Below are 27,362 nucleotides of genomic sequence, written 5' to 3'. Positions count from 1 at the left end.
TGCATTTAAGCAAGTTCCTTAGTCATTGGAGTAGGGGGAGCACCAGCAAGTCTGCCTGGCCTGCCAGAAACAGAAGTGTGTGAGTGCCTCTTGCTGGTGATCCGTCTTGTTCACTGGTTTATTTGCATTTTTCCTGTTCTTTTCCGAGAGCTTGAAATAAACCAGATGGCAAGTGCAGTGGAATGGTCTTTTCCCACTCATTTTAGCTTTGTACTTTCAATTCCTTTATCTCCTTCACACTGTGACTACTGGCCCCTCTCAGTTTGCTAGCCTCCTCACTTATAATGGAAAGATGCCTGTCATCTTTATTCTTTTGCAGAAATCCAGTCTAGATTGACATGGAGATTAGAAGTATTCCTTGATTGGCCCTTTCTTTTGCTTTATTTTTCTGAAGAGTTGATTCTGAGTTTTGATTTTTTATTTTTATTTTTATTTATTTATTTTTTTTGTATAGGCTATCCTAGCTCCTCGGCCTTTTCAGAGTAGTTTTTTGTTTCTCTGCTTTTGTATCAGCGTGGTCCCCTTTTCCTCTTGCTGTCTTTTCCTCTGAACGTGTTGGTGGGGGGGCTTCTCCCTTGCTGTTATTCCTTGCTTCTTTCATACAGCTTTCTCCTGGTAACTGTAGCTGGGCCCACCAACAGCATACTGGTTCCCACAGCCCTCATGCAGAACTTCTACCCTAAGCACAACATAATTTATTTGGTATAGAAGATAGAGGAAAGTCTGTCTTATTTCTTGCCTAAAATTTGGCTCTTTGAGAAGCTCCAGTCAAGAGACACTTGCAATATAATGAAAGGGCATGTCCTGCTGCTTATAATATTCTGATTCTTATTGTGTTGTGTGTTTTGAGTACTACTTGACCAATTTAAGAGTGTGAGTGACGTGCAGCATGAAGTGTTTAGGTTTTCCTATTTCATTCTGGGCTAAACTCACCCCAGGAATAGAGGGTGTTGGGAGTGCAGGGTGCCTCTTGATGTGGTCTGGCATCAGGATTTCACATCAGCTTTTCATGGCCCAGCCCTTTTTTTTTTTTTTTTTTGACAGAGTTATAGACAGTGGGAGAGAGACAGTGACAAAGGTCTTCCTTCTGTTGGTTCACTCCCCAAATGGCAGCTACAGCCAGCACTGCGCTGATCAGAAGCCAGGAGCCAGGTGCTTCCTTCTGGTCTCCCGTGCGGGTGCAGGGCCCAAGCACTTAGGCCATCCTCCACTGCCCTCCCGGGCCACAGCAGAGAGCTGGACTGGAAGAGGAGCAACCGGGACTAGAACCTGGCACCCATATGGGATGCTGGTGCCACAGGCAGAGGATTAACCAAGTGAGCCACACGCAGGCCGGGTCCAGCCCTTTGGCCCAGCATGTGATTAAGGATTTTTTAACCCCTGTGCTGCTGTTTCTGTATTGATAACACACAGGTGCTAACACTGTCACCCTTAAAAGTTCTGCAGATTTCTTTTTGTTGTCTTGATTCCAGGCCATCATGTTTGGGGATTAAACATTTCTGTTTACCAACTGGCTAGTGTGACAGATGGTGAGCGCCACTGTTACCCGTGAAGCATGTGCACTGGACCCAGTTGGGTGGCGGCTTCTTACACGGGGACCCATTTTCTGATCTTTTGCCGGAGTTAAGTAGCCATCATGTAAAAAAAAAAAAAAAAGCTCATTAAAAAATGGAACATTGATACCCTGGGGTTTGCCTGGTTTTTGATTTCCCTTTGTTGTCTTTAAATGAATGTTCATTAAGGGCAACGAACCAGGCATCTGGTGTGTGACAGAAGCACAGTTGACCCGATTAACGAGTGTGTTTGGTTTGCTGCAAAGATAATTTTGTTTTCAAATTGTTTCTATTTAAAATTTTTATGATTTTTGGTGTTTTCAACTCTAATTTATATATATAACCAATGCATTCACGTGGTGAAAGATTGGGTAGTAAATGCAGCTCTGTCCACCCCTGACCTCTGCTACCTCGTTTTGCCTCTCAGAGGCAAGCTGCATTTTCCTGATGTCTTCATCCTTCAGAGGTGGCTCGTGCCCTTCCGAGATGTTTTATGCATCCAGAAGTAAATTCCTGTGAATATTCTGTACACACACACACGCAAACACACATGTCTACACAAATGGTTGCACCTATATGCATGCTATTTGGAACCTTGCTTTTTGTCACTTACTATGTCCTGGCAGTATGGAGAGTTTCCACATCACTTCTTCTGAAGCCCACCTATTTTAGGTATCTATTTTCTGTTCCTAAGGATGCTAAGAGCCAGTCTGATTTAGGCAGCAGCTTCAGATGGAGCTACTAAAGCTTCTGTGGCTCTCTGGGAGGCAAATGTTTGTCTTCTCCAGGTCCTGTAGCCGGAAGCCTGAGGAGAGGCCGGATGAGGTAGGGCTTCTCCTGAAAGCCATTCCCCAAGGAGCCGGGGTGATGGAGAGATGAGGAGCACTTAAGACTTCGGGCCGTTGGCCTTGCCCTCTAGGCAGAATGTGCTGGAATTAACAAGGGAACTTTGCTGTTTTCTCTCTGGTCTCCACAGAAGCCTCCTTGTTTCCCTACTACACATGTCCAGCGTGTCTGTGGCAGCTAACCCTGTCTCCTGCACCACAACACCTGCTGTGTTCTCACCTCTGAGCATTAGAGGGGAGCCCTGTCCAGCCTCACCGGCCTTCCTGTTTGAGAAGCTTTATAAAGTACCCCACCCCATCTTTTCTCTCACCCACACCTCTGTAAAGCGTCTTTCCCAAACCTATGCATCATCTTCGTCACTCTCCTTGGAAGTATTTCCCGAGAGCTCCAAATCTCCTCCAAGGCCTGATTGTCCGCTGGCCTTGCTGACAAAGTCTTTCACTGGTGTTGGCTCTCATATGAGCGTTCTCAAGGTTTTTCACATTAGCATTTTCTATGACTGTGCTTGTCTTTTAAATAACAAAATAACCAGCCAGCGCTGCGGCTCACTAGGCTAATCCTCCGCCTTGCGGCGCCGGCACACCGGGTTCTAGTCCCGGTCGGGGCGCCGGATTCTGTCCCGGTTGCCCCTCTTCCAGGCCAGCTCTCTGCTGTGGCCAGGAGTGCAGGGGAGGATGGCCTAAGTCCTTGGGCCCTGCACCCCATGGGAGACCAGGATAAGTACCTGGCTCCTGCCATTGGATCAGCGCGGTGCGCCGGCCACAGCGCGCCAGCCGTGGCGGCCATTGGAGGGTGAACCAACGGCAAAGGAAGACCTTTCTGTCTCTCTCTCTCACTGTCCACTCTGCCTGTCAAAAAAAAATAATAAAAAATAAAAAAATAACGAAATAACCACACTGATTTAAGTGTGATTCTTTTTCTATTGCTGTCTCAGGTTTTGCCTATTGCAGTATTGGGCTGGTTTGTTTTTTCTCTTTTCTGTGACTATGACTTCACTTTCATCTTGCTTTTATTTACCTCCGTGTCTGATTTAGAGTCACCTTGAAATGGAATTGAATGTTTAAGATGTTAGTCAGCCAGGTTAATCTAGAGTCATTGCGTTCTGGTCTTGGCTGCATGTCCACACTATCGGTTCTACCTTTGCTACTGTATTATGTAATGTGAAGCCAGGGGTGTGTGTTATCAGTTACTCTTTTGCAAGTCTCTCTTGGATAAAAGAGATAGAAGTTTGAAAAAATTGCCCCCATTTGTTCACAATTACTGTGGGCATGTGTTTGTGAATATTTACTTAGTCATGTCATTCAGGGCAGGAAGAAACAAATATCAGGAAGTCCAACATAGGATTGCCGACTTTTAACTTTTTCAGATAAGAAATCACAAAAGCCCTGTGTGTCTTTCATCATCATTGTTTCATTGAAGAAGAGATATTTTAGCACCAAAAATGTTGGAAGATCAATATCTCAGAATAAATAGAACCTTTTAAAGTGAATGTATTTGGTTTGGTAGGAAGGTTTGGGAGGGCCAAAAGTAGAGGGTAATATTCAAAGAGGGATTCTGTTTTTCAGGTTTTTTTCCAACGGTGCCAGCTCCTCTCTTGGTGGAAATGCAGGCCATTCATGTAGTCCCGCTAACCTGGCAGTGACATCATTTGGTGGGGTTTTGTGCCCAGTCTTTGGATGGTATGGACCACACGATGTCGATAATCCAGTTTTTGCGTCTTACAGTGATGTGCACTGATATTAGAAAGTGTGTTTTGATGCTGTGGGGTCTGCGTTTGTCATATCTGAAGTGTCGCATTGTGGTTCTAAGGACTGAGGAGTGGGAGGAGGCTGAGTCAGTCTGCAGGAGTTAGTGAGGTCCCACGGCCGTGTTTGCACATCCGTTCTTTTGAGACAAGTATTTATGCTGATTAAATGCGTGATCTGGCATGGCAGGTGATGGCTGAGATTGTTTCTGAGAGAGAATGTGACTTCTCATCTGAGTCCCCGCTGTCCACGTAGCGTCATCATTTTCACCTTTCGTTGTGAATTTCCTAATTCAGGACTAGGACTATGTTCTTGAGGTTCCTTGAGTTCTTGTTAGATTAAGAACACTCAGTCTTTTTTGGTTTCATGTTAATGGTAATTAGATTTTTTTTCCTAAGATTTATTTATTTATTCAAAGTCCAAGTTATTTATATATATATATATATATATATATAAACTTAGAGAGAAAGAGATCTTCCATCTCTGGTTTACCCTCCAGATATATACAATGGTCAGGGCTGAGCCAGGCCAAAGCGAGGAGCCAGGAGCTTCATCCAGGTCTCTCACATGGGTAGCAGGGGCCTAAACACCTAAACACTTGGGTCATCCTTCTCTGCTTTTCCCAGGGGTTATCAGGGAGCTGGATCTGAAGTAGAGCAGCCAAGATACGAAGAGGTGCCCCTACAGGATGCCAGCATCACCAGTGGAGGCTTTACCCACTACGCCAGAACACCAGCCCCTGTAAATATTTTTAAAGCGTGTTCTGGAACATTGGGATGCCTAATTATATCAATTATATCACATGACCTAGTATCCCCCATTTGGGTGTGGATTTCTATCGAGTTGGAAATAGGGAATCCCCCATATAGAGAAAAATAGAGTTGGGCTTAGCACAAGAAAGGTTCAAAAGCACCAAGTGAAGCCAAATGATGAAACCAAGCGCTGGGCAGAGAAGGCTGCAGCAGTGGCCCCAGCTGAGAACAGAGATGTGAGAATGGAATCGTTGCGCTGTACCAGCCAGTATGCACAATCAGGGCTCTTGACATTGACCTTGGGCATTTCAGCTCTGGAAAATGGTGTCTATCTCCTTCATTAATACAAATTCATCAGAATTTTACTTGTTGAGTAATTTTACTTGTGCTTATTTATACATTGCTTTGGTCTCCATAAATATATAAAAGTGCTAAAAGAAGTTCATTCTTGTTCATTTGAAGAAATAGTATAATAAGTGAGGACTGACTGGATAAAAGTAATTGAATTTATTGTTTGTTTGTTTATTTACAGGCAGAGTGGACAGTGAGAGACAGAGAGAAAGGTCTTCCTTTGCCTTTGGTTCACCCACCAATGGCCGCCGCGGCCGGCACACCGCACTGATCCAAAGGCAGAAGCCAGGTGCTTATCCTGGTCTCCCATCGGGTGCAGGGCCCAAGCACTTGGGCCATCCTCCACTGCACTCCCTGGCCACAGCAGAGAGCTGGCCTGGAAGAGGGGCAACCGGGACAGAATCCAGCGCCCCGACCAGGACTAGAACCTGGTGTGCTGGCGCCGCTAGGCGGAGGATTAGCCTATTGAGCCGTGGCGCCGGCTGTTTATTTATTTTTAAATTTTTATTTTTTTGTTTGAGAGGGAGAGTTACAGAGAGAGCAGGGCAGACAGAGAAAAAGGTCTTCTTCTGCTGGCTCACTTCCCAAATGACCAAAATGGTTGGAGCTGGGCCAATCCAAAGCCAGGAGCCAGGAGCTTCTTCCGGGCCTCCCACATGGGTGCAGGAGCTCAAGCACTTGGACCATTTTCCTCTTTCCTTGGCCATAGCAGGGAGCTGGATCAGAAGAGGAGCAGCTGGGACACGAACCGGTGTTCATACGGGATGCCGGCGCCGCAGGCAGAGGCTTAGCCTACTATGCCACAGTGCCGACCCCAAGTAATTTAGTTTCAGTGTGAGAGCTGAATACACAGTAATTAACCAGAGGGGTCTAGCAGGACTTGTTTTCTCCCTTAGAGGAGGTCACTTGATGCCTGAGTCTGAAAGACCTCAGTGCAGGACTCTAAGCTCTTTGAGGCAGACAGAGGTTTCCGGTCCTATTTGTATCCTGCACAACTCCTTTCTGTGTGTTTTAGAAATAGTAGTTGAGTTGGAATTAGTCGACATCATTGGTGTTCTGCCTTCCTGAGACCCTGTTTGTATACGTAGCCAACACTAACACTTTCACACTAATGAAAGGGAGCCCTCCAAAATACCTTCTCTGCTTCTTTTTTGCTTGCTTGTTTTTGGAGCGCACCATGACGTTTTCTTATTGATATCTGCATGACCTAAGCGCTTGCTGGAATGGCCGTAGCTGGCAGCAGCTGAAGCCTATTTGCCACAGGTGACTCATCAGCTCAAGGTCAGTGGGGACTTGGCTGCGCTGGGAAGAGGAGAGAGCTGGGACCTCTGTCCTGTGTCCTAATCATCACCCATTCATGTATTACCTTCTAAGTGTGGGAATTTTAAAGATGTATAGTTGAGTATTGTCTAGTGAACCCCAATACTCCTTGCACTCAGGGTCTCCACACACGACTTTAGCTGTAATCAACTTAGACTCTCTCGGGTGCATCTATAAATATTTCCCTGATGTCTCTCACAGAAATTGGTTCCTTTGTTAAATATCCAGTTTCAAACTTAAAAATTAACGATCATTCTTTAATATCATCAAATATCCAGTCATTGTTCAAATTCCTACTTGTTTAAAAATGCCATTAACTTTTTTTCCTTAATTCTTTTGAATCAGGATTCAAATAAGGATCACACGTTGTGATTGGTTGCTGTACCCTCTATGTTTCTTTTAAACCACAAGGGTCCTTCCTTTTCTTTTTCTCCTGCAATTCACTGGAGAAACTGAATATTCTGTAGAGATATTTATTTAGTGCTTGAACGTGATAAGACATTCAAAAGGTACAATATGGCAAAGAGTGCAAGCCCTTCCTTCCCAGAAGCAGTGAAGGTTACTAGTATCTTGAATATTTTTTTCAAAGATGTTTTCTGCATATCCCAGAAAACGTGTGGGCTCGATTATATCCTTTTCCTTTCTTTTTTATATAGCTGGAAGCTTACTGTGCAGGTTGTCCTGTTTCTTGTTTTGTTCATTTAGCTCGGAATAATGTATTTTATTTTATTTTATTAATCATCTATTTTTTAAAATTTATATATTTATCTATTATATTTGTTTGAAAGGCAGAGAGAGGTCTTCCATCCACTGGTTCACTCTCCAGATGCCCACAATAGCCAGCGTAGGGCCAGGCCAAAGCCAGGTGCCTGGAAATCAATCCGAGTCTTCCACATGGGTGGCAGGGACCCAGATGCTGAAGTTGTCATATGCATGTTGCCTCCCAGGGTGTGCATTAGCAGGAATCAGAAGCAGAGACAAGAGTTGAATCCGGGCACTCTGCCATGGGATGTGATAGTCCTAAGCACCAGCGTCACTGCTGAGCCAGATGCCTGCCCGGAATGGTGCATTTTAGCACATTTCCACATGTACTGTTTGACATCCTACTTCCTCATGCTTCTAATTATGACATCACTGCGCCCTAAAATTAAGAGAAACACACTAATCCCAGGATTATGCAGTTGGACTGGAGTCTTCAGGGCTGAGAAGTGTTTTTTTTTTTTTTTATATATATATCTTTTCATTCAGCATTTCTCAAGCCCTTTCTTTGGTGACACTGCACAGACTTCTGCCCTCAGGATGGTCCCTGGTCCTGGACACCCTGAGTCCCGTCATGGGCCACACTTGGCGCACAGGATACTTTCCATGAATACTTGCTGAGCTTCCAGCCTCACACTCCCTGCCATGCGGCCTGTATTCACCCTGTTGGCTTTAGCTTCTCAGCTTCCAAATACCCTGGCTGCCGTCCCCTCCTGAATTCTGATCATGAAAATAAAGTGCTCACTCACTTTTGTCCGTGACGTTGAACAACACATTCTTCTAACTAGAGAGATGGTAGAAGATGCCAAGTAGGTTATAGCCAAGGATATTTCCCCAGTTGAGAAAGAGCCTCTTTTCCCTCGGTCTATCATTAATATCACCCATCAGTGACTGTTGTTGAACTACACAGAAAGCTGGATGTTGCACTGAAAACACAAGAGAAACCTTTCCTTTGCTACCAAAGAGCTTGTAAGAGGAATGCAATGGGAGACCAGGAGAAGCACCTGGCTCCTGGCTTCGGATCAGCGCGATGCCCTTGGAGGGTGAACCAACGGCAAAGGAAGACCTTTCTCTCTGTCTCTCTCTCTCACTGTCCACTCTGCCTGTCAAAAAAAAAAAAAAAGGAATGCAAATAGAGAGACCTCACCGAGCTTCCTTGATGGGGTAGAAGTAGTTGGGTCCATCCAGTCCTGCAAAGGGCCTCAAAGATGGATGTGCACCTTGCTTCTCTGTATTCCTAGAGCCTTGCCCAGTGTCTGGCACAGGGAGGGCCTCTGGGCCTCAGTTTCCTTGCTTACATCAGTGACTCACATAGCCGTTGTGAGTACCGAATGAGGTCATGTCTGTGAGGGGTAAATTATGGCCTTGGACTCCACTTCAGCATTAGTGCCTTTTGTGCCCTGCTTAAGGAGGCAGTGAGGTAATGTGCTCTGATCACAAACACCTGATGAGTGGTGTCTACAGCTCCACTAACAGGAAATTTTATTACCATCTTTTTCTGTTCCTCCATTTGCAGGTCTAGTGGTTTAAAGATAATGGTGCAAGAGCCAAAGGACAGTGCTGGGTCCCGGGATGAGAGTATTTGATCCTTAATGCAGGGTCACAGATTTGATATTTCTTCTGGTGGCAGCCAGTAGAAAGGCTAATGGTTGGGAATGGGGGAAGAGCATGTGTGTGTGATCCATTTGCATCCTGTAGGAGATGGCTAAATTGGGGTCGGCAAAGACTGCTCACAGGCAAGTCAGTGGCAAGATCCACCAATCTTGGCCGGCGCCATGGCTCAATAGGCTAAACCTCCGCCTTGTGGCGCCGGCATACCGGGTTCTAGTCCCAGTTGGGGCGCCAGATTCTGTCCCGGTTGCCCCTCTTCCAGGCCAGCTCTCTGCTATGGCCCAGGAGTGCAGTGGAGGATGGCCCAAGTGCTTGGGCCCTGCACCCCATGGGAGACCAGGAGAAGTATCTGGCTCCTGCCTTTGGATCAGTGTGGTGCGCTGGCCGCAGCAGCCATTGGAGGGTGAACCAAAGGCAAAGGAAGACCTTTCTCTCTGTCTGTCTCTCTCACTGTCCACTCTGCCTGTCCAAAAAAAAAAAAAAAAAAAAATCCACAATCTTGATGACCCAGACACTTAGCTCTGGACTGGGACCCACTCTAGCGTTGGTGAAGGAAGTGAGCCCCTCCTTGGCCTTCTTTGGTGAGCACATCACTGCCAAGTTCATGCTCTGTTTTTAATTTTTATGGTAATAGAGGACAGTCTAGCAGATAAAGCTTCCACCTGCAGTGCAGGCATCCCACATGGGTGCTGGTTCAAGTCCCAGCTGCTCCACTTCCAATCCAGCTCCCTGCTAATGCTCCTGAGAAAGCAGCAGAGGACGGCCCTAGTCCTTGGGCCCCTGCACCCACGTGGGTAACCTGAAAGAAGCTTCTGACTCCTGGCTTTCACCTGGCCCAACCCTGGCCACTGTGACCATTTAGGGAGTGAACCAGCAGATGGAAGATCTCCTTCTGCCTCTCCCTTTCTGTAAATCAAGTAAAATAAATAAATTTTTTTAAAAAATGGGTAAGGAAACTGAGGTGCCAAGAGATTATGAGACTTGCCCCAATCACACAATTCTATATTTAAAAAAAAAAATTCATCTACTTGTTGAAAGGCAGAGCAAGAGAGAGGGGGGGAGGTCTTCCATTCACTGGTTTATTCCCAAAATGTCCACAACAGCCAGGGTTGGGCCAGGCTGCAGTAAGGAGCCCAGAGCTCCATGTAGGTGTCCCACGTGAGTGTCGGGGGCCCAAAGACCTTTAGCCATCATCTGCTGCCTTCTAGGATGCATTAGCAGGAAACTGGACCGGAAGCAGAGTAGCTAGACTTAACCAGCAATTTGATATGAGGTGTGGGCATGGCATGAGGCAGCTTAACCTGCTGTGCAACAGTGCCCACCCTGACATCTCTTAAGTAATACATCTGAAGCTCAAAAGTCAGATCTGTCTGCCTCCAAAATCTGTCAGAAAGCGTCTCAGTGGAGCCGGAACCTTTGCAACAGCAACTCTTCCGACCTATTTCCACAAACTGATTTTCGGAATACCACAGATGTTTGAGAAGGGATTTTTCTGTTGTCCTTAGATGTTACAAAGGAACCCTGTTTTGTAATCCTACCAACCTCTTGATCTAGGTTAACCTAGGATTAATTGCATTCCAGTTTATGTTTTCTAGACCAAATAAGCTCATTCAGTTGGACAATGTCAGACCATTTTGTTAGATTTTGGAGTAGCAGAAATGATGCGTCTCCTCGTGGTATTTCAGTATTCATCTGAATGTCAACAATCAGTAGGTAGATTCCCATCTGCCCCATATCGAGAGCCTTCCCTTCCATCTGCCACCTGGAGCAGCCTGCTTTCACTTTGAATTATCTTTCTTTGTGAGACACCAGTTTCCAAACAAGACATATAACTGAGCCCAGTAAGATGTTCTTTAGAAAAACAGGAAAGGGGTAAAAGAAATAGGGCATTGGACAATAGCTCCTTTGAGTGATGGAAAGCAGAAGATTTTCGTTTTCTGATGGATAATTATTTGCCTGAACCTTGAGACGTTGTTTAAAATATTCAGAAGCAGCTGAGCTTTCTCTTTGGATGCAGTGGTGCGGCAGTTACTCCTAAGGGCCCACACCACTCAGTCTCATGTAATCATTTCCTGGTTACTGAAAATCCGTACAGGGGAGGCTTTAGGCTAACACCTTTCCCACAGACTCAGTAAATATTTACAGACTGCCCACTACATGTTCAGTCCCCTAAATTTAAGTCATCAGGTAATTTAAACATGAGCATTGCATCAGAAGACTCCCCACAGAATTAAAGAAATATGAATCATCACTGTTAGGTAGAGGTGAGACCAGCAGATTTGCTAGTTATGAAAGGCTATCCACAAAATATGAAAGGGAAACACTGTGATATTTTAGGGCTGAGGGGATGGGCCCCAATGAAGCTTGCTGTAGAGTTCAGCAGGTTGTACAAAGCGAGTTGGCTGCCATCAAGGGCTCCCAGTGATGCTCAAATGGGGAATGACAGTACTTACCAGCATAGCCGTGGGCAAGGATACACATAGCCAAGAAAATGCTTCTCATGCCTACAGCCTCACATCAGCCCCTCAAATGCATACAGGGCCATGGTAGCACGTGTGTGGCACCGTCTTCCAGGCTGACATCTGGAATCCCCTCATAAGTGAAGCACTGAAGCTTCATGCCATAGTGACTCGTTGTCCCTGATCGCAAACCCATCCGTTTGCTCCTTCTGCCCATCTGTAGACTGCCTAGCGTTCTCGGGCCTCGGCTCAGCCAGGAGCCCAGCCTGATGCCCAATCCCACCCCTCCTTCTCACCTTCTCTTCTGTTCCATCTCTTCCCTTGGTTTCCCAACTACGAGTCTTTCTGCATCCTTTGTTCAGATTTATCCAGGATATGTACAGCTGGTACTTCAGAGCTTAGTACTTAGTTATATACAGACTGGCACTATTTTCTGATTAGTTCATGGATACCATTCCATGTAGTCCTCCCAGAAGTTAGAAGGAAGTTGGTGCCTTTGGCATCCTGCAGGCAATAGGGCGGAACATGTGAAGAGGGGCGGAGGCTGCAAAACATCTTCCATGGTGGTAGTGGCCCTTTTTTGGTGGCTTCTGTCCTCTCCATTTGCAAAGCCCTACTTTAGGCAGGTCGGTGCTCCCCACGTCTGCGGGTGGATGCGTTCTGAGTAAATGGGAACCTTTTGTTTCCCTGGCACAGAGATGCAGTTCCCCTACTTCTGATGGAACCGTCTCCCTTGACGGCCAGGTCCTCGCCTCCCAGGGAACTGATGGGAGGCACATGCATTAGGAGGTGCAGGCAGGGAGCGAAGCAGCTGAGTACGTGTGCTGTGCAGTATTTTACAGAGGTGGACTGAGTGTGCACTCAGAACAGATGTCTGCCTCTCACAGGCGGTTTGGGCACAAACCAGAGGAGGAAGGCTAGGAATGGCGGTTGTCCTCGGGCTGTAAAAAACCCCGGGAAACTTGCAGGAGGGAGTGCGGCCCAGAACAGCCGCAGTGGGGTTTGTGTCGGCTGCAAGGGGAATGGGAACATTTGAAGCTGAGAACTGATTTATGTGTCTTCACTTGGAACAGCAACCCACTTAGCTCAAACCCCAAAATATGTCAGCCCAAAGGGCTTCCTTTTGGGTTTGTGTTTTTCTAGATTGTTCAGTGTCCTCAATGCAAAGAAAAGATAAAGGAGAGATCCGGGCTGCCTGGGGACCAATTTCCTAGCAGTTGCATTAAAGCTAACCTTTTCCTAATCTTGAAATATTTAAAAAGGCAGCTTTCCTCTAAAGAGCACCAAGTATTTTACAAACCTTGAGTGTATGTGTGGGTATTTTATAATCATAAATCATTTTTTACCCTACATAATTTTTCAGCCTCTTTCTTTCATTATCCTAGAATATAACCTCCCCTTTCCCATTTTGATAGTACAAAAAGCAAGCTTTCATAAAGTTGAGGCAATCCACTCGGGGTCACTAGGCAGAACCTGTATTCAAACTCAGGTTTTCTGATTTTTTTTTTTTTTTTTTTTTGGACAGGCAGAGTTAGACAGTGAGAGAGACAGAGAGAGTTCCTCCCATTGGTTCACCCCCCAGATGGCTGCCACAGCAGGTGTGCTGTGCCGATCCAAAGCCAGGAGCCAGGAGCTTCCTCCTGGCCTCCCATGCGGGTGCAGGGCCCAAGCACTTGGGGCCATCCTCCACTGCCTTCCCGGGCCACAGCAGAGAGCTGGACTGGAAGAGGAGCAACCTGGACTAGAACCCAGCGCCCAACAGGGACTAGAACCCGGAGTACCAGTGCCACAGGCGGAGGATTAGCCAAGTGAGCCATGGCGCCGGCCAGTTCTCTGATTCTAAAACTTGTGTTGTTCAGTTATACCACTTGGGATCAAAATCCCAGAGAGAGCAAACAATCCACTCAGAACTACACAGCACCGCGTGTTCAGGGGTGAGAATAACTCTGGATGCCACTGGAAACAAGTAGTACAGAGACACACATTGAATCCCCTCTCTGACGATCTGAGTCCCTCTGTGTGAGTTGTGACCTAAAAGTGGAGGTGACAGTCCGAGCTCTGCGAATCCACAGGACTGACAGCAGAGGCTGGGCGGCGCTGGCTTTTTCAGTACCAGATAGGTGACTATCCCACACACTGTTTCCTTTCTTTCATTTTTAGCCTAAAGGCCTGACGGCAGATCAGTCCTCCATATCTGCGGCCTTAGCTCCTAAGGTTTGTCTTTCAGACTTGGTCACAGTGGAATCCATGTGACCTCCAGGCTTGCTGCTCTAAACTGGCAGAAGATCTTGTTTCTACTCACAGCATCTGAGGTATTTATAAAACAGGAATAAGTAAAAGCTGCCCATGCCATGTGCTCTTGCCCAGAGAACCTTCTTTCGATCTCGGAAGGGCAAGGAGCCCGGAGCTTTTCCTGCTGTCGGGCCCTGTGTTAGAGGTGTGGGGGCCGAGCCTTGCAGGGCGCTATTATTGCTACCTCCACGGCAGAATTCACCTTCAGAGAGCCACAGCGCTGGGAGAGGCAGAGAGCAGGGACCTCAGCCTGTCCAGCCAGGGTGAGCAGGCAGAGTACTTCTCTTCTTTGGAGACGGCAAGGGCCTTGGTTGTTGGTCAAGTCTTCAGACAGATCTACTTGATGCCTGCCTTTGTGAACTGCAAAGGCACTGGAGTTTTAATGGTCTGCACATGTTAAACACATGCTCTCATTTCAGGCCCAGAAGTGTGTGGGTCAGCCAAGTACTGTGCTCTAACCTGGCACCAGGGGCCTTGGGAAGCCAGAGCACTCAGGAATGGAAACTCCCGGTTGTTTTACATCTTGCTTTTCTGTCGCAGCACTGGTTGAAGCTTTCTTCCTTGCCTGGCTTTGTGAGTTCCTGGGGATCAGTGGTTCTTCAGCCAAGGCCTGTGTAGACACTGGCTTCCTGCCTCCCCTCTCTCCTGAATCTGATTCCTTCCATCTGGAAGCTTGTTGGAGGGCATGGAAGGGTGGGTGGGGGCCGTACAGTAAATCTGGAGAAGCTAACCTCTTCAGCTGTGCCCTTCTCTAAAAAGCTAACATTACCTGGGCACTCGAGCTTGTTGGGTTCTGGTGAGCTGAGATTTTGCTTTTGCTTTTCAGAATTTAATTGCAGTGTAAGTTTTCTAAAGTACTATGTGTAGAGCTATCAAATTTCTTTCTTTTTTTTTTTTTAAGATTTATTTATTTGAAGGGCAGAGATAGAAGGAGGAAGAGAGAGAGAGAAATCATCCATTCTCTTTCACTCCCCAAATAGCCCCAACAGCTGGGGCTGGGCCAATCCAAAGCCAAGAGCCAAAAGCTTCTTCCAGGTCTCCCACATGGGTGCAGGGGCCCAAGGACTTGGCCCATATTCTGCTGCTTTCTCAAGCATATTAGCATTAGCAAGGAGCTGGGTCAGAAGTGGAGCAGCCGGAACTTGAACCGGCGCCCATATGGGATCCTGGCACTACAGGCAGAGACTTAACCTTCTATACCACAGCGCTGGTCCCCAAATCTCGTTGTTAAAGTGTCTGTCTTTTTGGAAAATTATAGAAACTCCATAGTGGAATCACCTGGATTATGATGTTTTAAAATTATTTATTTATTTATTTGAGAGGCAGAGAGAGCTCCGCAAATGCCCACAACAGCCAGGGCAGGCAAAGCCCAGAACTGGAAATAACATTCCAGGTGTCCCATGCAGATAGCAGGAACTTAGTCACCACCTGAGCCACCACTGCTGCCTCCTCTCCCAGGGTCTGCTTTAGCAGGAAGCTGGAGTCAGGAGCCAGCGGCAGGAGTCAAACGCAGACACTGTGATGTGGGACACAGGTGCCCTCATCAGCATCTTGACTACTAAACCGCTGGCTATGATTTTGTTGTTGTTGTTGCTTCTTCTCGGATATAAACTTATTAGTTTTTCAGTGGTAAAGGAAACAATTTGTGATTTTACTAAGTGCTTTTCCCATTTGTTCTCCAGTAGAAAGAACTAGTGTTTCAGCAGGGTCATTTGCTAATGGGAGGGGCTGGCCTCCCTTTGTTTGGAAGAAGGCGAAGAGCGAAGAGCGCTCAGTTAAATGTTCCTGTTTAACCAGTGACTCAGTCTTCAGATATTTTTAGTGAAGTGATTTTCCTCGGTGAAAGCTCGTGGGTTAGTAGCCATTCCTGACATTTAAATGCAACGTTCACGTTTTCTTGCCTTGGGTAACGTTCCTCACACCGGGAACTTGTAGGCCATTTTCTGAAATTTTAGCCATGTTGTGTGTGTGACTGTGTGGAAGGATTTGGTTAAAAGTGTTACCTCCCGAGTCAGCTTATGCAAAAAGGCCATTTCAGAGTCTTAATTTTGGACACAGTGAGGGCAGCATTAATATAAATGCATTTAATGATCTGTCAATCCCTCTGCTGCTCTCTGACCCAACCGTGTGTGTCTGAGCCCTCGCACCTCCTCACAGGAGCTGGGTGAGGAGGTAAGCCGGGCCTTTCTCCTTCCTTGCTGGTTTCACCCTCCCACCACCAGTCACTTGCCAGCGCCCCAGCCTGCTCTGACCTCCAGGCTGGGCCCTGGCCTGAGTCAACCGCAGGAAAGCGCTCAGTGCTCATTCTCTGGAATAAAGTGTCTCTCGGCAAGTCTTGAAAACATCGTTGGCCCCACAGTTGTCTGGGCTTTCCCATCATTTGCGGGGAGGGGAATGGGTCTTTGACTCGAGCACCCTGAACACTGCATCCCACAGCACTGTCTGTGGGAGGACACACAGGCCTGGACCAGCACCAGCACCAGCACGGAGGAGTTGGGTTGGGAGCTGCTGACCAAGGTCTCGCTCCCCCAGGGACGTTAAACCTCCCTGGGAGGTGAGGAAGGAGCCTAAGCCATCCAAGGGTGTCCAGTTCTCTGGGTCGTTGTCCGCAGCCTCCTGGCAGTGCCTCCAAGGCTGTCCCACCTCGTGGTGGTGAATGATTCAGAGACGTATTTTTGAAAAGGTTACAGGGCTGGTATTTTGGCACAGCAGATTAAGCCACTGCCTGCAGCTGTGGCATCCTGTATCAGTACTGGTTCAAATCCCAGCTGTACCGCTGCCAATCCAGCTCCCCGGTAATGCATCTGGGAGGCATCAGATGGTGGCCCAAGTGCTTGGGCTCCAGCCCACCCATGTGGAAGATCCAGATGGAGTTCCTAGCTCCGGCCCAGCCCTGTAGCAGCCATCTGGGGAGTGAACCAGCAGATGGAAGATATCTCTCCCTCCCTCCCTCCCTCCCTCCCTCTCTCTCTCTCTCTCTCTCTGTAACTTCCTTTCAAATAAATAAGTAAATCTTTAAAATCTTAAAACAACAACAACAACATAGAAAGGGGCACAGGCTTTTTCTCAGCTGTCTTCCTCTGATTGATTTGTTCTGTAGAATTGCTATTTTTTTTTTTTAGCTGTGACAGCTCTGACTCCTTTAGACAAATGGCGGCGGGGGGGGGGGGGTCTTGGCCCTTTTCCTCCCCAGAGATGTCACAGTGCCTACTTTTAGGGTTGACCACTTTTTTATCTAAGTCGCAACCGGAAGTCTGAAAGGTTGTGGTGACGTGGGGTTTTGTGCAGTGTGTGTGGCCTCTGCCATCTTCCTGCTGACACTCTTGCACGGTGTTAAGGAAGGACGCCCGCCAAAGGCTTCCCATGCTGGCCTCGGGTTTTCTTTCCAGGCATTGACATTGGCCAGAGCAGCCAGGCCACGCAAGAGTGGAATTACCTGCGGGGAGGAGGTGCAGGTGAGGGGGCAGCCTTTCTAAGGGAAGGAGAGAAGACCCCTCGGCAGGAGGAGTTCCAGAAAGAGGGGCCTCCAGCTTTGCATTGCCGAGGAGCCCCCTTGAACCCAGAAACAGGAGCAACTCATCAGGAAACTGTGGAGGGGACTCGGTGACCACCATAGTTACCCGTTGACTTACTAAGTCTGACGTGGTCTCCCTTTCGAGACTCGGGAGTATGTCCTGGCGTTAGTTTTAAACTTGTTGCAGGAGGCCAAAACATCAGTGAGCTGGTTACTTCATTGTGGATGAGGCCTCTGTGTTGCTTGGGAAAGGATACCTTTTACAGTCATTTCTACCTGTCAGATTAAGTCATTATTGAGGTTAAAATGGAGGAGAGTTTAGTGGTGATGGTAATAGCTAATATTTTGGGGCACTAACTGAATATGATGGGCTTACTGGTGTAAATGACGTAGCTGAAAATGTGTGACTTTTGTTTAAGAAAAGACCATGGAGCCTGAGGGGTCTTAGTTCCTGTAAGTGTTTGGTATGGTGCTCTGCGAAGCAGGTTGGACAATGGGCCATTTTCTGTTACAAAGTACAAAGATGGTTCTATTCCTGTGCTCTCCATCCAAGGACTGCAATTCTGTGCCTTAGAACCTCAGGCATTTTGAGCCAAAGGGACCTTTGGTATCATCGACTTCTAATCTGAGCCTCTTGTTTTCCAAATGAGGTCCTTAGGGCCCCAGAGGTTAAGAGACTTGGTAAAGTCATCAGCCAGGAGGAGCAGGCACTAATGAGGGTCCCTTTGGTGACCAGATGTTGGGGTTTGGCAGCACTGTGGGTTCCTTTTTTCCTGTACTACAAATGGAATTCTAACTACCATTTGTAGCATCTGAATGTCACTCATATAATGACTGGTGGGGGCAAGGGAGGTGTGGGAGGTGTGGGATTGGCTGGCTGATCCAGGTGCCCAGAAAGCCCAGCCCGAGGTGGCCATGGAGATCAGGCTGAGGATGAAGGACGCTTCCTTTCCCTCCTGGACTATGCCATCCTCCAGCCGTTCTGTGCAGCTCCCCTCCCCTGTCTAGGCTGTCTGGTGTTCATTTTACCTGGATTACCCTTGCTCAGAATGGGGCAGGGCACACAAAACAGTGCAGTGAAATCTGGGTTTGTTATGTCCAGAACAGGTTTCAGAATATTTTAGTGTTTAGTGTCAGGTCAGACTTGAAAAGAATGAACTCTGTAAAATAAAACACAACAAGATCAACTAAAATGAATATGAAGATTTTTGTTTTAAAATTGACTGCAGATTCCTGGTTTCATACATTTATGTGCACTTTACACACACCCACACACACACACTCACTCATACTTGACCTCCAAATCCTATATACTGTACTGAACTGTGTATAGATCTGGTGGCTCCAAGTCCTTCCTGGTTAGTATTTTTCCTGGACTAATTATTCTTCAAGTTTCTAAAGTACCAGTGAGTCTAGCCTTAACATGAGCTTCTCTGCTCCCCAGTTGAAATGAGGATTCCACTGGATTGTGGCGCTGTACAATGCTAGGCACACAGTAGGTCATCAGGTTCATAAGCCTTCAAAGCCAAGGCCCCAGGAATGTGCCAAAGAACTGGCCTGTGCCTCAGGACTGCAGGCTCAAGCCTTGGATGGAGGCTGCATATTTGGACCACAACAATTAAAACCTCTCAGGTTTGCTAACCCTGAATTGAGTTAAATGTTAAAACCTTGGCATTTTTCGAGGGTTGATGAAGTTAATTCTCTACTGCATTCGCTATTTAAAACACGTTGTGGGAGGACATTGTCTATCACATCACTCAAGGTCCCCTTATATAAAGTCCCACGGAGTGTTTTTATGATTCCATACCACAAAAGCCCTGTTTCCGCTGAGTGTCTGGCGTGCTTCTGGAGGGGAGAGCATGATACCCGTTAGCTCACTTCCCATTTTGGAGAACCACAGACCTAACCAGGTTTCCCTCCACACCCGCACACTCAGAAGGGTCCTGTACATTCTACACTTCATCGCATGCACAATTGTGGTAGATGTTGACGTATGGGCTTTCCTAATCCAGGGCTCTAAAATTTCTTCTTAGATTTTGTTAGTTGATATTTTATTTTGTTAGTTGCTTTTTTTTTTTTATTAACAAAAAATATTTGAAGTCATTGTGGATTTTGTCAATGTTCTTATAAACCCCAGTGATTTTAGCATTCATAGAGATTTGGGAATATAATATTTCCTCTGTACTGTCCGAAATTGCAGAGTGAAATGGTCCAGAAAGAACAGTAGGGTATACTGTTCTCTCAGGTTAAAGAAATCCTGAGGCAGGTGATCCAGCTCTGATATGCCTGCTCCTTTGGATCATCAGGGACCCAGACTTCTATCTGCTTTGCTGTCCTCTTAATGGGGCTCCTGGGGTGACCTCAAGGTCACTTCATGGCCAGAGATGCAGGAAGGGAAAGGGGCAGGAGAAGTCTTAACTTCCTGCCTTTTAGGGGCCTCCCCCAAAAATCAGAGCAACCTTGTAGAACTGACCAGAACTGGGCCGGTGCCGCGGCTCACTAGGCTAATCCTCCGCCTTGCGGCGCCGGCACACCGGGTTCTAGTCCCGGTCGGGGCGTCTGATTCTGTCCCAGTTGCCCCTCTTCCAGGCCAGCCCTCTGCTGTGGCCAGGGAGTGCAGTGGAGGATGGCCCAAGTGCTTGGGCCCTGCACCCCATGGGAGACCAGGAGAAGCACCTGGCTCCTGCCATCGGATCAGCGCGGTGCACCGGCTGCAGCGCGCCAACCGTGGCGGCCATTGGAGGGTGAACCAACGGCAAAGGAAGACCTTTCTCTCTGTCTCTCTATCTCTCACTGTCCACTCTGCCTGTCAAAAAAAAAAAAAAAAAAACCAAACAAACAAACAAAAAAAACAAGAACTGACCAGAACTTAGTCACCTGGACTCACTGAGCTGCAAGGGAGGCTGCAGTCTAGATTTCTCCAGCAAGGCACATTTCCCAGGTTTCTGCTACTAAAGTCAGATAAGAAAAATAACACAAGAAACTTAACTATTGGGAAACAATCAGCAGTCTTACACATTTTCAAATCTTTCTCTATGGGTATACATGGGTACTTCAGAAAGTTCCTGGAAAACAAAAAGATACATTTATTTTGGTGGAAAAAAAAATGAAATCCAGAGTGTTTTCTTTTTAATGATACATGTTTTCCATGAACTTTTTGAAGATATGCATGGATTTCAGAAATGTTTGCATCAAAATAAACTTCCCTTGTAATTCTTTTTTCCATGAATTTTTGAAGTGCATTATTTGAGAGGCAGATTTACAGACAGAGAGAGGGAAAGACTGATAGAAAGGTCTTCCATATGCTGGTTCACTCCCCAGTGGCCACAGCAGCCAGAGCTGGGCTAACCTAAAGCCAGGAGCCAAGAGCTTTTTCTGGGTCTCCCACGTGGTACAGGGGCCCAAGCACTTGGAGGTGCAGGTGGAGGCTTAGCCTACTATGCCACAGTGCCGGTCCAATAAAAATATTTTTGAATATTCAATTATTATAGAGTTACCCAGGACTAGAAGGGACCTTCAGTAGTTCTCTACCAGGGTTTCATATTCAGATGCTTACCCAAACCATTCAGGTTCTAAACGTCTAAAGTAAGCCAGAGGTCAGTGATGAGAAGAGAACATGTCCTGTCTGAAGATCTGAAGGGGACAGCGGCAGCCTGGCTCCACTCATTGTCCCCATATGAGAATGCTGGCTCCCTGTTCGGCCAAATGTTCTGATTTTGTTTTTTCAAGGGAAACCAGAAGCATACACTCATCAGAAATCTGGTGTTTGTAACTTGCCAATTCATAAGTTCAGTTTTTCAAAATGGCAGTCAAATGCAACACAACCCTGGTACTGCCAGTTCAGGGTCTTGGGTCTGGTCCGTGCTGTAGATTTTTCTCTGCAGTCCCTGCCTCACTGTCAGCTGTGGCAGATTTATCCCAGAATACTTCACAATGCTCATGGAAAATGGAATTAAGAGATGAGGTTATTTGGGGTGCAAGAAGGTGTTGAATCCATGCATAGTTTATTCATATTATGCATTTTTGATGAACTTTTTGAAGACCTGCTGTATGTGTGGGTTTCCACATTTTTTTCTTCTTCAGTAAAATTGACTTCTTGGGGCTGGTGCTGTGGCATAGAGGGTAAAGCCACTGCCTGCAGTGCCAACATCCCATATGGGTGCCGATTCAAGTCCTGACTGCTCCACTTCTGATCCAGCTCCCTGCTAATGTGCCTGGGAAAGCAGGGGAAGATGGCCCAAGTCCTGGAGCCCCTGTACCCATGTGGGAGACCTGGAAGGAGTTTGAGGCTCCTGGCTTCAGATCTGTCTAGCTCCAGCCATTGTGGCCATTTGGGGAATGAACCAGCGAATGGAAGATGTCTTTCTCTGCTTCTGCCTCTCTGTAACTCTGCCTTTCAAATACATAAGTCTAAAATGAGGGGTGGGATGATGGATTGACTTCTTTTTCCATTAATTTCATTTTCCATGAACTTTTTGAAGTCACCTCATTATGAAGAGATTGTGAAAATCTGAAGTTGAGCAACGCCACTGTGAAGGTTAATTGATTCTCTGGCTTTGGTTTTGTCAGTCATTTTTCATGTGGTGGAATCAGACGCAAATGGGCTTAAATCCCAGCTCTCTCTTTACTGCACTGCACCTTGGGGCAAACCTTTGGCATTTCGTTTGTGTTCTCTGTACCAGCTTGCTTCTCTCTCTTTCCCTACCTTTCCTGCTTCCATCTATGTAGCCAAGGGTGGATCCTGGCTTTTGTACCCACCAACCATTTGTCCTGGCGTGAGATACTTAAACTTCCTCAGTTTCCTTCTCTGTAAAATGGGGTACCAACAAGATCTACCTCGTAGGGTATGTGAGGAATGAAACACTGGGCATGTGTACAGTGTGAGGAACGGTGCTTGGCACCTACGTAGCTCTGTGAACATGTTCTGTTCCCTGCATGTTCTCGTTTTTGCTTCCTCTGCTGCTTGTCTCCCAGTGGGCTCAGTGCTGGTTCCCTGTCTCACACTGAGCCCTTTTCATTCCGAGTGCCACCCACCTCCCTGCCTGCCGCCAGCCTCTGTCCCCTGGTCTGGATCCAGAGCTGGCAGGCGCTGCAGCCCCTACCTGTTCTGTTTCTGCTGCCTTGTTTGTCATTCCATCTATGCCTTTTACTTTCCCCGCCCGTATTTCTGCTCTCACTGCTGAATGTTTGGGAGAAAAGGAACGGCTCCACTGGCTGTGCTGCGCTGATCTGAATGAAGGCCTGGTCACACAGAAATGATGCCGGCCCCGTTAGGCATGTGTGAAGGTTATGTTACGAAGTAAAGGATACAAGCAGGGTGAGTTTGCTTTAGCCAGAGTTAGGAGCTCAGCAGTCAGCTTGTGCTGGAAACCAGAGAGCGCCTGTCAGTCCTGCTTGGTTCACAAAGGCCTCCACCAATGAGTTTGGTAAAATGGCCAGACATCCGGGAATTGGGTACACATGTTGTTAAAGAAATTGTCTTTTTCCTTAAAGGACTTTAAATGCAGGGAAACTTGGACTGTGCTTAGGTTTCAGTTAAGTGGCTTCTTTCTCTTTCTTTAAAAAAAAAATCACCATGCAATCTTTTCAGTTTTTAGGTTAATTGGACTAAGAGATCTGACCTGACCAGCCCAACTGTACAGCTCTTCAAGGAAAATTAATATTCTCAGTGAAAGGACGAAGTGACATAGGTATGTATGGCCAAGACTCCGAGTTCTGTTTCTCCTTTCTGCCTCCTGTTTGTTAGCAGTGAGTAGAAGTCTTTTCTAGACCAACAGGGAGACTGGTAAAACCCCCAGCTCTTGTATTACTCTGTTTCTGGTCTGTATTGCCAGCATTTAGTCAAAGAAACTTTGGAATTCCTGATGGATTTTGGTTTTGGCCCTCCACTTACTAGATTTAAAAATCTCTGTTAAGTGGCTGTTTGTTTAACTTTGGTCTCACTAGCAAGGTGGCCAGGCTCTGGCAAGGTGAGGGAGGAGAGCTGTGAGTTAAACCTGTGAGCCCTTTTAGGCCCTAGGTCCCTTTGAGAGTCTTAACTAAACCTGGGAACTAGGAAACTCTACACATGCATGAACTTTAACCTTTGATTTCAGAAAGAGAGAAAGGAAGTAAGTAAACTATCTGTTTGTTGAAGTTCCTAAGGCCTAGCCTCAATTCTAAATGATGTCAGGTTTTTGTTTCTTTTTGTTTTTTTTTTTTTTTTATTTTTATTTTTTTTTTGACAGGCAGAGTGGACAGTGAGAGAGAGAGACAGAGAGAAAGGTCTTCCTTTGCTGTTGGTTCACCCTCCAATGGCCGCCACGGCTGGCGCGCACTGCGCTGATCCGATGGCAGGAGCCAGGAGCCAGGTGCTTCTCCTGGTCTCCCATGGGGTGCAGGGCCCAAGCACCTGGGCCATCCTCCACTGCACTCCCTGGCCACAGCAGAGAGCTGGCCTGGGAGAGGGGCAACCGGGACAGAATCCGGCGCCCCAACCGGGACTAGAACCCGATGTGCCGGCGCCGCGCTAGGCGGAGGATTAGCCTAGTGAGCCGCGGCGCCAGCCTGATGTCAGGTTTTAACAATTATTGTCTCTCCTATGGTGGAAGGCTGCTTAAGGAGCTGTGATCCTCTCCAAGCTGGGAGCCCGGACCAGATTGTCTGCAGTGTATTGAGGTCCTGTATTTGCCAGAGCTGCCTTGAGTTTAGAAAAAAAGATGTCTGAGTCCTCTCTGGATGCGCTGTGTGTCAGGAGAGTTCAGTCCACTTCACCCGAACACATTTTTCTGGGGACTGTTTTGCTCTGCCTGTTCTGTCTCCAGCATTGGCTGCCGAGTTCTCATGATGACTGTTTTCTGCCAAAGCTACTTGTAGCCATTCCAAGGGAAGCTGTTGCCATAGTTACCGAGGCTGTGCAAGTTGCCATTTTCTCCTTCTTATTAGCTTGTGGTTTCCCTGATTTTTAAGGTAGCAGCTGAGGTTCTCTTTCTTCTGAACAGCAAGAAAAATGCTGGATTTTTGTTGCTGTTGCTTTTGTTGTTGATGTTGGGTTGTGTGTGTTGGGAGTACGGCTCTGTGGGGGTGTTTTGTATATAAGGTAAAGCCACCTCAAAAGATCAAAGGTTAAGAGTTAAAAGAAAAATCATGCTTGCATATACATTTTCTGTACTCCCAATTTTATTTTTTAAAGGATTTATTTTTTGCTTATTTGAAAGGCAGAGTTACAAAGAGAGGTAGAGACAGAGAAAGAAGCCTTCCATCCTCTGGTTCACTCCCCAAATGGCTGCAATGGCTAGGACTGGTCCAAAAGCCAGGAGTCAGGAGCTTCTTCCAGGTCTCCCATGCAGGTGCAGTGGCCCAAGCACTTGGGTCATCCTCTGCTGCTTTCCCTGGTGCATTATCAAGGATCTGGGTGCCCATATGGGATGCCAGTGTTGCAGGCCAGGGCTTTAACTTGCTGTGCTACAGCGCTGTCCCATGTACTCCCAATTTTAAAAAATTTTGGTCTACTAGTTGAATTTGGTCCACTTGTTGGCCTAATTTTGGACTAGAGGCCAAGTTAGTTACCTTCTACAGGAAAAAAAAATAATAGTTGACCAAGCTGCATTTCACATCGCCTGAACCCCAGGAGCCAGGACACTGCACCCTGGGCTGGGTGTAAACTGGAGTCGGCAGCAGTGCCTCCGTGGAGCAGGTGGCTAAGTCAAGCCGAGGGTGCTGTATCTCAGCTTGCTGTGAAAATAGAGGTGGGGCCAGGCTGCACCTGCTCCAGCAACCCCATCTCATATTTTCATGCAAGGCTATAAACATAGCACTTAACACACACCTGGTGTACCAGGTGCAGGGTAAGCCTACAGGGGTTCAAGGTGGCCTGTGAACAGAAATCACAGTACTACCCCCAGTCCTGCTCCTAGGAGTCCCTCTGACCAGTCTTAATTTTTCCCACTCTCAAAAAAGCACCATTCGCCTAATTTTGCAATGTGCTTCTCTTGAAAATGCTCATGCAATTAAAAAAATGGCAAACAACACCGTACTGCTTTTACCAGCACTCAGGACTATGTATGTGTGAGTTGAGTTGTTGCCAGTCCACTGACAGCTATAGGGTGCTGATGGGTGCCTGCCTGGGTGGTCCCTATGGGCACATCTGGCCCATGGCACCTGTCGTTGGCCTGTCTCTTAGCACAACGTGCCTCTGTAATGCAGTGTGCTCTACCCACCTTGCTGTGCTTGTGAAACCCACTGTGTGCCTCTGCTCCCTAGAGCAAGATGAACGCCATGCTGGAGACCCCGGAGCTGCCGGCCGTGTTTGATGGGGTGAAGCTGGCCGCCGTGGCTGCTGTGCTGTACGTAATTGTCCGGTGTTTGAACCTGAAGAGCCCCACGGCTCCTCCCGACCTCTACTTTCAAGACTCGGGGCTCTCCCGCTTTCTGCTGAAGTCCTGTCCTCTTCTGACCAAAGAGTGAGTACACCCCATTCCTTTGTTTACCCACCTCCGTGGCTTTGTTGCATGTTCAGAGAAGAATCTCGTGTACCATGTTTTAAGGCGTCATTGGAAGTAGTGTCATTGGTGTTAAAACAGCCACAGTCTTGATAGCAATCTGGTATTTGAATCCAAGAGGGTAGGAGAGAGAAGCCCATCTTTGTTGCCTGGAAACATCCCTTCTTCCACAGTATGATGTCCTCATCCATGCCAAGGGCTCTACAGAAAACAGTAGTCGTTTCAAGGTAAATGGAGAAACCTTGGACAATATTCTAGCCCTTTAGCAAATGCCCTGTTGCCAGTTCTAAGAAAGAGGAACCATCCTTACCCAAAATAATTAATATGCAAGAAAGCACAAAACAATTTGTGGGTAGTTTTCACATGCCTTACTGAAAAATGTACCAAGCTTTAGCTAGTTAGAAAGCACTTTAAAAAAGAACTTCCATTCTACGAAAACCAGGTTGTCCTGTGGAAGCCCGGATCTGTATTTTAGAGGTGACAGGGTGATCTCTGCTTCTGGTATGGGAAAGAACAGTTTAGAATGAAGAGGTCTACACCACCGTTTTGAAGCAGTGCGGTGTTAAGTACGTCCTTGCTGGTGCCTGTGTGTTCTCTGGGGCATGGGCCAAGCCCCACACAGAGCATTCTGTGCCCTTCTCATGTCTCTCTCGCCATTGCTGCCTTGCTCTGTGGCTTGCTCTGTCCTGTGTGCAGCCTCATAGGCCTGCAGCTGCTTGGAGAGCAGCACACAACCGGCAGAGTTTCTAGTTCTCATAGAGTAGCAGAAACTTTCCCCTCTAACCTGATATTACCCCTCACCTTCTCCTTTGGGGGTCAGCGACCCTGGGTGAATGATTCTCTTCTAAAAGCAGACAGATGGGCAACAGTCTAAGATGTCTGAGAGTTCGTGTTCTTGCTTTGTCTGGTTTGGATGTCCAGTTAATTTTCACAGGTGGTTAGGCGACAGTGATGAGCTGTGGTCAGCTATGAGCTCTGGGTGTTCATGTGCGGAAGTTATGACAGTGATGCTGTGACTCCCAAGTCAGAGACTGGTGGAGTGCCATGAATAGCATGCAGTCAGGATTTGGGATTTGGAACTGCCCCTGCTGAGGGGACTTCACATTCCAGAAGGTTCCACAATCAGGCATCAGACTAAAGATGTGCTGTTCTTACTGCACTAAAGTCTGCATTGTCCAACATTTTTCGTATTTGAATTTTAGCTGTTTCTTCAATACTTAGCAAGGATAACTCACTCATTTGGGCTGGTTAGTGACATTGGTGCCCCCTTTCAGATTGAGTGGGACCAAAGACCTGCTTCCTTCATCATCTCATTTTTAGAGAGTTTTTGAAAACCAAGGAATTAAATACCCTGCAAGTCTCTATGCAAATGCCTGCAAATTCGTACCCAGTATTGGTTGCTGAATAATTAGAGGAAAGAAGCCACAGAAAAGCTGTATGGCCCAGGCTTTGGAAAAATAGTATATAAGATTTGATTTCATACTAATTGTTCTAAGTATTTTTAAAAGCTGATTATGGCAGCTTTTCACCTCTTTTCTTACTTTGCTTCAAAAAATAGTCTAGACACATTCAACCCAACAGTTTCTCTTGGGTTTTTTTCCCTTCCCCTAGCAACAATGAACCTAAGGTGCTGACCCAATACCACTTGTCCTCTGTTGAAATGGCCCACACCTACCTGCT

The 27,362-nt window shown here is 46.9% G+C and overlaps 1 protein-coding gene across 18 annotated transcripts in view; it reads left to right on the top strand.

Annotated features, from left to right (window-relative positions):
- The window catches only part of LOC127482730 (monoacylglycerol lipase ABHD2), a 290,474-nt gene that overhangs the window by 87,064 nt on the left and 176,048 nt on the right, over window positions 1-27,362 (top strand). For 17 of the 18 annotated variants that reach the window (XR_016218314.1, XR_016218325.1, XR_016218319.1 and 14 more), the window contains 2 exons: window positions 22,793-22,892; window positions 25,444-25,643. Coding sequence is in view for 4 of the 18 variants with exons in the window: in XM_089310664.1 (XP_089166790.1) it covers window positions 25,450-25,643 (194 nt within the window). In the remaining 14 variants the exon portion in view is untranslated. Of the gene's footprint in view, window positions 1-3,969; window positions 4,079-22,792; window positions 22,893-25,443; window positions 25,644-27,362 lie in introns of those variants that run through there. The other variant, XR_016218317.1, reaches the window with a different exon arrangement.

The sequence above is a fragment of the Oryctolagus cuniculus genome, chromosome 12 (assembly GCF_051225735.1).
Source record: "Oryctolagus cuniculus isolate XC-2025 breed Fujian yellow rabbit chromosome 12, ASM5122573v1, whole genome shotgun sequence".
NCBI classification, from domain to species: domain Eukaryota; kingdom Metazoa; phylum Chordata; class Mammalia; order Lagomorpha; family Leporidae; genus Oryctolagus; species Oryctolagus cuniculus.
Note: the sequence above shows the minus strand (reverse complement) of the source record. Positions and strands in the feature narration are given on the sequence as shown.